Below are 10,930 nucleotides of genomic sequence, written 5' to 3'. Positions count from 1 at the left end.
GGGTGGGGGGGTGGGGAAGAGAAAAAAAAAGTTGTGCAGCAAATGATTCAACATTTTGAGTCAAGGCTTTTTTCCATGTGCATGTTCTGTAATAGCTTTACTACTTCCCACTCCCTTCTATTTCAGTTATTACATCAAGGCCATGATAATGGCATCAAAAAAAAAAAAAAGCCACACAAAAACCCCTCAGCACACACAGGAAAGTATTTGTATAGTGCTTGGTTTGGTGTCCAGAGAGAGCACACGGTGAGCATCAGCACCACAATCAGTATGAAATGAATGCAATCTTCTTGTCCAGCTTCACTGACCTGGCCACACAAACAGATTCATTATAACCAGAAATAAACAACAGTTTTAAAGTTATCCAGTAAAAGCAGTAGTACAAACACTTCAGGGGTGCAACTAAACGTCTCTTGCTCACACCACATTGATTCAAGCATTTTTATGACTGAAGAACAGGAAAGAGCAGGTTAGAAAACTACGCTCCAAAAGCAACTACCATTCCTAACATTGGTTTTAATAAGCCTGTGATACATGAACAAACCCCACAGAGCTTCTGTTATGCCCTTAGATGGTGGGAGAGGGGACAGCCAAAGGAAGCAACCTGGAGATCCTCAGCACCAAGCTGTGCAGCCCAGCAGAGGGACAGCTGGAGATGAAGGCTGTGGACAAGTGAAAATAAGCAGCCATGTAGCCATAGGCTGGGTATTCAAAGTTAACTACTGGGGAAAAACCAACCCAACACCAGACTGGAACAGGTTTCTTTAAGGGTGATTTGGATCAGTGGGAATAGTCTTCAAACCTTACAGGCAAATATATTCATGCCTTAACACAGGAGTCCCTGCAGCAGAAAGGCCAAGAACGCTGACGAGGAACAGATTGTCCTCCTCTCCTCAGAAGCCTTTCACTCCAAATGCAGTCACTTCACTCCCATTCCCAGTATCCGGCTGTCTGGTTCCCCTCCTCTGGTCCATTCAAACAGAATGTACTTGTTCCTCCACACATTTTGCTGCCAGCTTCCCTCGACTCTCCATTGATGGTTGTTGGCAAACACAAGCACAGATAGTACCGAGGCAGAGCAGCACACGCAGTACACACAAGCCGATACAATCGCTAAAAATTGTACACTTTACACATATCTGAAAGCACCTCATTTAATACTCCCAGAATTCATAGATTTCAACATTTATGATCCATGCTTTTATCTTGAAGGAAATCTGAGGGGAAAATAGGGAATTTACACTGGTCAATTTTAAAAAGCAAGGAGAGGCACAAGGACAAAAAGCAAGAGGAAAGAGTTTAAGCTAAACCTCTTCCAAACTTCCCTATAAGATTTCCTGCTGGCTTCCACCTTTGGCTTGTATATGGCATTAAAAAGTCCTTTTATAGCTAAAGTCAAAGAGATCATACTTAACCAGACAAATAACTTGAGGATTTTAAAATCAGACTTAAAACAGCTCCATCACTTCACACTCAATAACAGACACTCACTGCAAGGCTGCTGAGAGCTGGAGTTGCTGTTGTTCCCAGCCTGGAGGCTAAAAGTCCAAGTACAGTCATAAACACCCCAGAAAATGATGTACTGGTACATGGTCTGGCACCAGTTTCTACTTTATTGCAGTCTGATGCTCTAAGCATGAAACATTGAAAACATGGAGCCACCCTGATTTAGCAGTGTTGGTAGAAGAGTGTTTTACAATACCCTGCCTCTACAGAGCAGCTGGAAGGGAAAAAGGAAGTTTTGGCTTGGTCACACAGGCACGTGGTCTCCACTGATTTCTTCTTACGAACAAGAAGTTTCTTTTAACTGAATCAATTCCTTTGCTGTTAAAACCCTACTTGTTTTTCTTCCTGCAATCTCAGTCCTCTGAAAGCAACTGCCACAGGGACCTGGGCACAGAGAGAGCCCTGCACGCTCCAGCAGATCTGTGCTGCCAGGAGTACCACTTGCCTTCCCTCCTGGTTGGGATGGAGACACCCCCCACTGCACTAATGGACACATCCGTGGCAGTTTTCAAATAAACAGGGCCACCTTGTTGTGACTCAGACCAACTGCCCTAATACTGGGATACCAGGAACATTTGGGGGCTTAATCCATTGAATATCCCACATTCCAAGCACTAATTCCAAGCGAGGCACCAACACCTCATGTTGGTTTTTAGCGAAGTTGTTTGGTCATGATGTTCTTTTCTAAAGCATGGAGCTACCTTATGGTTTTGTGCTGCTCACACTCAGCACAGTCAGTTATGTGCAAAGTTTTTCTCTTGTACTTGTCTGAAATGAGGGTTTGAGAAATACCAGATTCCAATTTCATTTGACAAATCCAAGGGAGGGGAGAAGAGGCTGCCCAGAGAAGCTGTGGCTGCCCCATCCCTGGCAGTGTGCAAGGCCAGGTTGGACACAGGGGCTTGGAGCAACCTGCTCTAGCAGAAGGTGTCCCTGCCCGTGGCAGGGGCTGGAGCTGGGTGAGTTTTAAGTTTCCCTTTCCACTCACACCAAGCAAACAAGCCCCACCACCCCAGCCCACCCATTCTACCCAACAGAGACTCTCAGCCGAGGTGCACGCTCCTGTTACCTGTGCACAGCACAGCAGAGAAGGTTTTGCTCTGCTCATAGCACTCGGATGTGTATTTTCCATGACTTTTGGCACAGAAATAACAATACAAGCAGTTCAAGTTTAGACATCATTGTGGTAACTGAAGGGGAGCAGGAGTTACTGACAGTTGCATTCTGACCTTACTGCAATAAGTTTTTCTCCACAAAAACATGCCAGTAAATGCTGTTTTACAGTGCCCTCAGGCACTCACCTGCTACCTTAACACATCTGCTGAAGCAGCACTACAGAATCCATCACAGGAGCACGAAGCACAGTGCTTCCTCTGCTACAAGAATCCAGTGAAACAATTTCCTGGAGGTTTTCCAAGAGACAGCATGCAGGATGCTATTGACTCAAACTGATTTCATTAGGATTTTCATCCTAAGGTATCTTTAGCAGCTTTACAACCAACCAGCCCATACAACCTATTCTGCACACTCACAGCCATGATAAAGTCTTACTCAGGTTGTTTAACTACAACATCAGAACAGGGTACGTGTCAAAACACAAAGGCATTTTAGCTTGTATTGCACATGCAGGATCATCCCCAACACAAGTCACCAACACTCCTGATGTCTGCACTAGTCACAAGCAAGTTTGGAAATGCTGGGAAAAGGAAGTTCAACCAATCAACTGGACTAGACAGGGCAGGAAGCACATGAGTGGCACTGAAAGGTAATAGTTCATTAAAGCATAATTAGCACCTGCAAGGTAGCAAAGGTGGAGTGCTACATTCCCAAAACTAGTGACTGCACCATAAACCAGATAGTGCCAGTGAACTTTGAAAACTATTTAACCTGATATGGCCACAGCAATGTCAAATCACTGCACACATTCCCTGCTCTCCCCTGGAGACTTCATGCTCCCTTGAAAATGACAAAGCTGTTCGATGACAAGTGTCATCTTGCTGCATTCAAGGGCAGAGGCCACAGATATCTACCCTTGAACTGCAAGCCATGCTGTCACTGCTTTGGCTAAAGGGCAAGGAGGAAGCAGATACTGCCCTGAAGCTGATGAAGTTGTCTATTAGCACTAGCTTCGAGAAATGAAAACACTTAGTGTGAGAAGGAAAGCAGGAAGAGAACAAAGAGTGATGTCTATTGATACTAAAACTCAAATTCCAAAGCATCTAAGCAAATTATTCTTGGTATACATGAGACAGCAGTGTGGAACCATCCCTGGCAGTGTTCAAGGCCAGGTTGGACACAGGGGCTTGGAGCAACCTGCTCTAGTGGAAGGTGTCCCTGCCCGTGGCAGGGGGTTGGAGCTGGAGGAGCTTTAAGGTCCCTTCCAACCCAAACCATTCTATGATTTTGTGAACTGATTTGGAGGAGGGACAGGCCAGGACAACCTCAGCCCAAACCCAACAGAAATAAGTAACATTTCCCTACCTGGAAATGCTGCTTCCTTATGCCCCACTATGCTCCCTATGACAGGAGGCATTCCCAGGACACTGCATTAGTTTAAGAGCTGTATCCGGTCAGATAAAAGGTCCCCCCACTTTGGTATCCTGCCTCTCCCAGATGCCAACAGCAGCTACCTAGGGAAAAGACAAAGAGAGGGCAAACACGTGCTGCTAATCCTGGCACCTATGCTGTTTCCTATCTTTTTTTTCTAAGAATCCTTACATTTGATCTGGATTTCTGGCCCATTACTGAGCCAATGTTTTTACCTATCTATTTATTCTAATACCCAGATCTCGTATGGGGGCAGCAACATTCATCCAGCATTGACAGTCTCATTTGCATGTGAGGCACTAACTATTTTTTCCACCCATGTGCATCACTTGATATTAATCCACATGGAATTTATCACCAACTCACTAATTTCACAGGATTCTTCCACAGTTCTTTACCACTCTGAAGAGTTTGGACTTGCCAACAAGCTGCCACTCACTGATCACTCCACTTTCCTAATTATTTCTTGGTGTTGAACAAAAACATATCCTTAAGCATAGATCTCCATCTCCCTCCATAATGAGAATTAACAGCATATGCCTATCCTCCATCCCCAGCTCTTTATCCATATGAGAGCCATACCTTCGCCCTACAAAAACCATGCAATTTCTTTGGCACACTTTGGTAAGTGATGCTGTCAAAGCACATTCTTTAAATTCAAGCACTGGATTAACTGGAAGTCCTTTCCCAATATATCTGTTGACCCGTACAGAGAACTCCAATAGGTTTCTGAGGCATAACTTGCCTTATCAAAAGCCATGTGGGCTCATTCTCAACACATTATATTACTCCTGTGCTCTACTAATTCTGTCTGTTAGAGTTTCTACTAATTTGTTCAGTAGAGACATCAGTCTTACTGGCTTGGAGTTCCCTGGATCTCTCCTGGAGCCCATTTGAGCCACAGCCACCACCTTCCAGTTCTCAGGTACTAAGACAGTTTTAAAATGAGAGGTCATATACCAGTTAGTAGCTGAGTGAATCCACGGTCAAGTTCCTTTAGATCTGCAAGAAATCTCTATTCATCTATTCGATTTGTCTACATATTCCACAGCCTCTTCTGGTGGCTCTTCCACATGAAGCAGCTCCATTAATGTGTCCTTCAAAGACAGTTCCCATATGGATTTCATGTGAACTGACCTGTGGTTTTCGAGTGCCGGTTCAAACTGGGATTCCACAACAGACTCCCACCAGCTCCAAGTTATCTGACAAGACGCTACATCCCAAAGATTTCAGCGTAGTAAAGCCTACATCAGCCTGGTTACTTTAAAATTGCTACCCTAGAGTATTTAAAACCCAGCACTGAGAAACAACAAGAGAAACAGCTTTAGAGAAATAAGCCACTCCAATACATCCAAACAGTGATATGTCAATTGCTGTTGGCTGCTGCAACTTGCTATTAATAGCTTCTGATTACAACACATCGCTGCAACTTGATAACTTGGCAGTTGTTTTGCTGTACTACACATATCTACAGCTGTTCAGCAGCACAAATACTATCAAACCCTTCTGATCAACCTTGTAGTGATACCTTTTTAACAGTGCTAGCACAGCAGATCTCATTGGATACAAGAGAGGTGTCATAAGAAGGTCTCCTGGCTGAAACGCAGAGGTTCTTAGGAGCCCTTTTTCAGAGATGGGGCACTGGGCTTTCATCTTTTGAGACCTGAACGTATGATGGAGAATTCTGCCACTCAAATGACATCTAAAAGGTTGGTAGGTTAAGAGCCTCTAATATGCAGCAATAAAATGTGCATAATTTGCATTAAAATGCACAAACAAGGCAGTGAGTGGCAGTACTCTGATCCAAGTTAAAGCACAAAGAGCCATGGGGTGAAGCACCTACACCTTACCCCCAGGAGCATGAGACACCTCCTCACTCCTTGCACTCTTGCTCACTCTTTGGAGGGCCCTTTCAAGCCTTAGCTTTAAAGCTTAGCCTTTCAAGCCTCCAGACCCTTAGTTAGAATCATGCCTATTGAAAGCACCTACATGTGTGATCATAACAGGACACAAAACACTGCCAGCTCTGCTTCAGGGTCACATCTGCTAACACAAACTAGCTGGTGGGGCAGACACAGATGGTCACGGTTCCTCCTAAAGGGTCCAAAGCAGCTACTACAGTGCCCAAATAGCAGATGCTGCACTAAAAACATTACTCAACAGAATCCAGGATTTATCCACAACTGAAGAGGTTTTCAAGTTACAGTCCTGACTCAAACACAACAACACTAAAGCCAAGACAGGTCAACCACATGCCACGACCAGAATCTAATGTCCTCTTAATACTAAAATGAAACAGATGGTTCTGGTTCCTGAGGATGGACTCTGCAGGCTCTATTTCTTCTGTGAAGACTCTGCTAAATTTAAAGACTTGTGCTCTTAATGAGACAGAAAGAAGAGAGAAGAAAACATTCCGTAGATATTTTAATCCAGTACACATGACTATCAGGAGCACTTTCCTCTTTCTGTGGCTGAAAAGAAAACCTAACTTAAGCTACAGAGAAGGAAAAGGAAAAAACCCAGCAACTTTCTGGCAGACTAAAACCACTTCAAGAGAAGACATCTCTAACATGTCACAGAACAAATGGGCAGGAGTCTGTGAGAGAAGAAAAAAGCCTCTCTTCCCTCTCAATTCTCTGTCCAAACAGCATTTCAAACATTAAAAGCCTGCCCACATAGCAGAACAAAATGATCAGAAAAGTTTTAAAAGTGCTGCAGAACATTGCAGACTTCTTTTTAAGATGACTCACCTATTAGAAGAGAGTCCCCTGAATGGGATTCCATAATTGGTTTTGACAGGGGAGGTTTTGATCTGTGGGAAGAAGGAAGAAGCATCTCTGAGCAGTTAAGCTGGTTTAACAGTGTGAATACAATTTGATTTTTTTAACATATAAATGTGTGTGTGTGTTTTAAAAACAGACAAGAGATACCTCTGCCCTCTACTGGAAATACAAACGTCTGCAAGTTAGACTTAGTACTACTAAGTTGCAGTTGAGTTTTAAACCCAATGACTCAAGTCCTGAGGTAATCGACCAAGAGAATTCCTGACACTCTCTCCAAGCATCCTCCATAAGCCCTCATGTATTAGTTCAAGCAGAATACTCCCCTATCACACCAGCTATCCCACCTCTCTACCTGAACATCAGGTCTGGGAACTTACTACTGTCTTCAACAGTAAGAGAAGATGAATTAATGGACTCTAATCATTGTGAGGCTTCTCCTGCCCAGTATATTTTACATAATTAAAAGTAAAGCCTGCTTGCCTCCCTACAGCTTCCACATACCAGCTTCTGCAGTGGGGAACAGTGGCTGCAGAGCCACACGTGTGACTCGCCTGCATAACGAAACCTCCATCCTAAGATAAATGAGTTTCTCAGCAGAGAGCTGAAGTAACTGGAGCTTGGAACTCATGGCATTTTGCAGAATTACACTCAGTTTCACACAGCTAAACACAGGCACCATACTTACTTGATGTGATGTATTTTTCTTGCAACTATCATTGGAAAATCCACTTCAAAGTATTTTCTAGGGAGAAGATTTTCATCCTGAGAATTGGAGTGAGACTCTAGAATTAGGGACATTCAAGTTTCACATGTACATGACAAGATACAACCTTAAGTCCTGGACCATTCTGGTCTAGTTTACACTGGCATTTGTAACAGTAGTATAGCTTCATGTCCCACAGCTTAAAAACCCCACCAAAACAACAAAAACAGTTGAGAGGCATTAGAATGTGCTAAGTATTAAGGAAATTATTTAGCTCTTTATGCAATGCAGCGGTTCCAGACACCAGATCACTGAAACATATATTCCAACAATGTATTAACAGGATCTGGAAGAGCACAGCAACAGGAAACTACTATGACATTTACCATCCAGCTTCAGTACATTCTTCTAAGAAGGGAATCAGGAACATTTTGCACAGGTTTACACAGAAAGTGACCATATTTCACAACTTGTCCTCAGCCAGACAGCCAGACTACACACACATCACTACTCCTCTACTACAAAGAAGGGGAAAACCTCCTCATTTCATGTTGTCACTATGTGACACCCTGATGGATAAGCTGTACTGAGTTTCTCCCTATGCAGCAATCCTTTTGTGATGGATTTGCACTGCAAGTTCTAGCTTGTCAACCTCATGAATTTCTGAGCAGGAGATTGAATCAGCCAGAACACTGAAGCGCTCAGTTAACTGGGTCCCATCTTCTGTATGTTAATGATAGCACACCTCTTCCCATGGAGAAGGAATTGAAATTAGAGGCCCCACTTTAGCTTCTAAGATCACTGCTACAGAAAGTTAATAAAACTGTGCATTGACAGTTTTCATAGGAACGCAAATAAGAAAAAAGCTGCACTTCTCAGAAACAAGGTCATTATTTTTCCCTTCCATTCAATGAAATATGAGGAATTGTGACCAAGCAAAAGCCATCTGGCTGCCTTGGGCTTTCTTCCAGACACCAAATTTACAGATGTGAATACTAATGAGAAGGTGACTTCGAGGTGTGTGCAGTCAGAACGATACCATCAGACAGTATCTGAGTAATCTGCATTTTTGAGAGTTACATACACACAAATAGACAAACCTATAAGTTTACATATATTAACTCACATCTATATACATAATGTAACATTTAAATAGAGCCTCCACAACCCTGTACTTCGGTTGCTATTCCTGGTTTAATATAGGATTTAAAAAAGTGAAATCTTAAAGCGAACAGGCAAAGGTGGCATCAAGCTCTGCTCCTTTAAGTCCACTAGAGGTCAGCTTCCTGTCACACACATTTTGGTAAATAACAGCAAAAACTGCACTGAGGTTTAAAGGTGCCTAAACGAAGCCTAAGCAAGCTGAGACCGAGGCAGGACTCAGCCCGGCTGCACTAATCCTTGTCCTGCTACAGGACGCAGCACCAGCAAGTCCTCACAGAAGAGTTCTCCAGACATCCACACAGATCCTGGTGTGCAGCCCAGCTCGTTACTCCCAGGTATCATTACCTTCAGTCTCCAGAACAGGGTGTCCATCCCAGCCCCAAGATTTACAATCTGACAGTTGCATTCTGTCTTCTTTAGAAAGGCTTTAATCAGGTAACTGACTCCGTGGACACGAGCATAATAACCTGTTAACAACAACAGGAAACAAGGTCTGTTTTTCATTATTGTTTTCACTTAATGATTAACACTTGGTAAGATTTTCAGGTAGCATTTTTAAAATGGTGTTTCTTAGGAAGAGTAATGCACTCTTTAACATACCTAAGGAGTTTGTTTGGTTGATTTAATTACTAATAAAATCTGATGTCCTGATAAACCAAGATTCCTTGGGTAAATAAAAGTTTTACTCAAGTTTCTCCTGAAGCTGAGCAGAACAATTCTAGCTGATGAGCACAAGTTGCAGAGACACACCCCAATGTCCTGGGTCAAATCAACACTTTTGATTGCTTTGTAATGACTACTGCACACTGAGACACAGAAAGACATGCCATTAATACAGAAAGCAAAGAAGAGTTTGGATTCATAGAATGGTTGGGGTTGAAAAGGACCTTAAGATTATCTACTTCATAACAATATTTAAAATATCAGACACGGTATGGAATTTTCACTGTGATAAAAAGTTCTCTCATTCTTTTATGTATTTCCTAGGCTCCACAATACCCAGCATACAGTGGTTTTGCCAGGTGCTCTTCAAGACCAGTTAAGAACACATTTGCGCCATCTTCATTCACATGCCCACTTGCCTCTATTGATTTCAGGTGCTTTTCTTTCTTTGGCTTGTCTCACAAAATACTGGATGTAAGGGTCCTTCCAGTAGCCAACACTTACAGCAAATCTGTCCAGCAAAGGGAAAGAATGAAAGAATTATGAAATAAGGCCACTGAGATTTGCTCTAAGAGACACACAGGCTGAGACACACTCTCTGACCTGAGTGACTACATTCAGACACAGGTTAAAACAATCTGTTGGATCAATCACATCAGCCCAGACTAGTTTGTGGTGGGACTCCCCCAGCCCCACCCCCGGCCCCGGGCAGGGACACCTTCCACTAGAGCAGGTTGCTCCAAACCCCTGTGTCCAACCCGGCCTTGAGCACTGCCAGGGATGGGGCAGCCACAGCTTCTCTGGGCACCCTGTGAATAACACATGGAACTATTTCAATTAAGAAGTTACATAAAGTTTAGTTAATTTTTTTAGCTGCTGCTATATTAAACAAACATCTTCTCAAAGGCGTCTGCACTATCTGATGACCTTTTGCAAGCACAGAGCCTAATCTCAAACATTTCCTTCTTGAGGGCCCAGCAAACAGAGGAATTGTCTGCCCACAGCTCCTCAGAACACACACAAAGCGAACTTTACTCATACACATCATTATACTATGAGCTGTTTGCTCTAGTTCCAGAGCTTCTAGAGACCACTCCAACCCAGACATCAGCGCTATTCCATTCTAACAGAACTCACTGGCTTTAGAGCCGATTCGAAGGTAAACTCCCCAAAACAACCACAACCACCCAGCAATTTGCTGCTACCCCAGTAACAAAAGGATGGAACAAAAGGCAGCAACAACAGAAGCGCAGTTCACACTCATGCACAGCAGGGCAATAGAACTGACCCCCTCCCAGCCCGGCCGGCGGAGGAGGAGAAGCAAAGAAGTCTGAAAAACATCAAGGTTTTTTAACTGAGATACTGAGATACCGAACACGAGGGAAGTTCCTGACGCCGCTATCAGACACCATCATTCCGGCCACCACCGCACGCTGCTGCACAAACAGGCTCTAAGCTGGAAGCCAGGCAGAGCTCTGGAGCAGGGGCAGGGCTGTCCGGGGCAGCCCCGGGGACTACACCTGAGCCAGGCCGCGCTCTCACAGGGGAACGCGACCGTGTTCGG

The 10,930-nt window shown here is 43.8% G+C and overlaps 1 protein-coding gene across 1 annotated transcript in view; it reads right to left on the bottom strand.

Moving 5' to 3' along the window:
- Nucleotides 1-10,781, bottom strand: part of LCMT1 (leucine carboxyl methyltransferase 1) — a 19,180-nt gene extending 8,399 nt beyond the window's left edge. The window contains exons 1-5 of the mRNA XM_010018772.1: nt 10,738-10,781; nt 9,786-9,877; nt 9,049-9,170; nt 7,522-7,598; nt 6,804-6,865 (exon numbers count right to left, since the gene is read on the bottom strand). Coding sequence (XP_010017074.1) covers nt 6,804-6,865; nt 7,522-7,598; nt 9,049-9,170; nt 9,786-9,877; nt 10,738-10,781 — 397 coding nt within the window. The remainder of the gene's footprint in view (nt 1-6,803; nt 6,866-7,521; nt 7,599-9,048; nt 9,171-9,785; nt 9,878-10,737) is intronic.
- Between the last annotated feature and the right edge of the window lie 149 nt (nt 10,782-10,930).

This window comes from Nestor notabilis, unplaced genomic scaffold (genome assembly GCF_000696875.1).
Source record: "Nestor notabilis isolate BGI_N333 unplaced genomic scaffold, ASM69687v1 scaffold25617, whole genome shotgun sequence".
Classification (NCBI taxonomy): domain Eukaryota; kingdom Metazoa; phylum Chordata; class Aves; order Psittaciformes; family Psittacidae; genus Nestor; species Nestor notabilis.
Note: the sequence above shows the minus strand (reverse complement) of the source record. Positions and strands in the feature narration are given on the sequence as shown.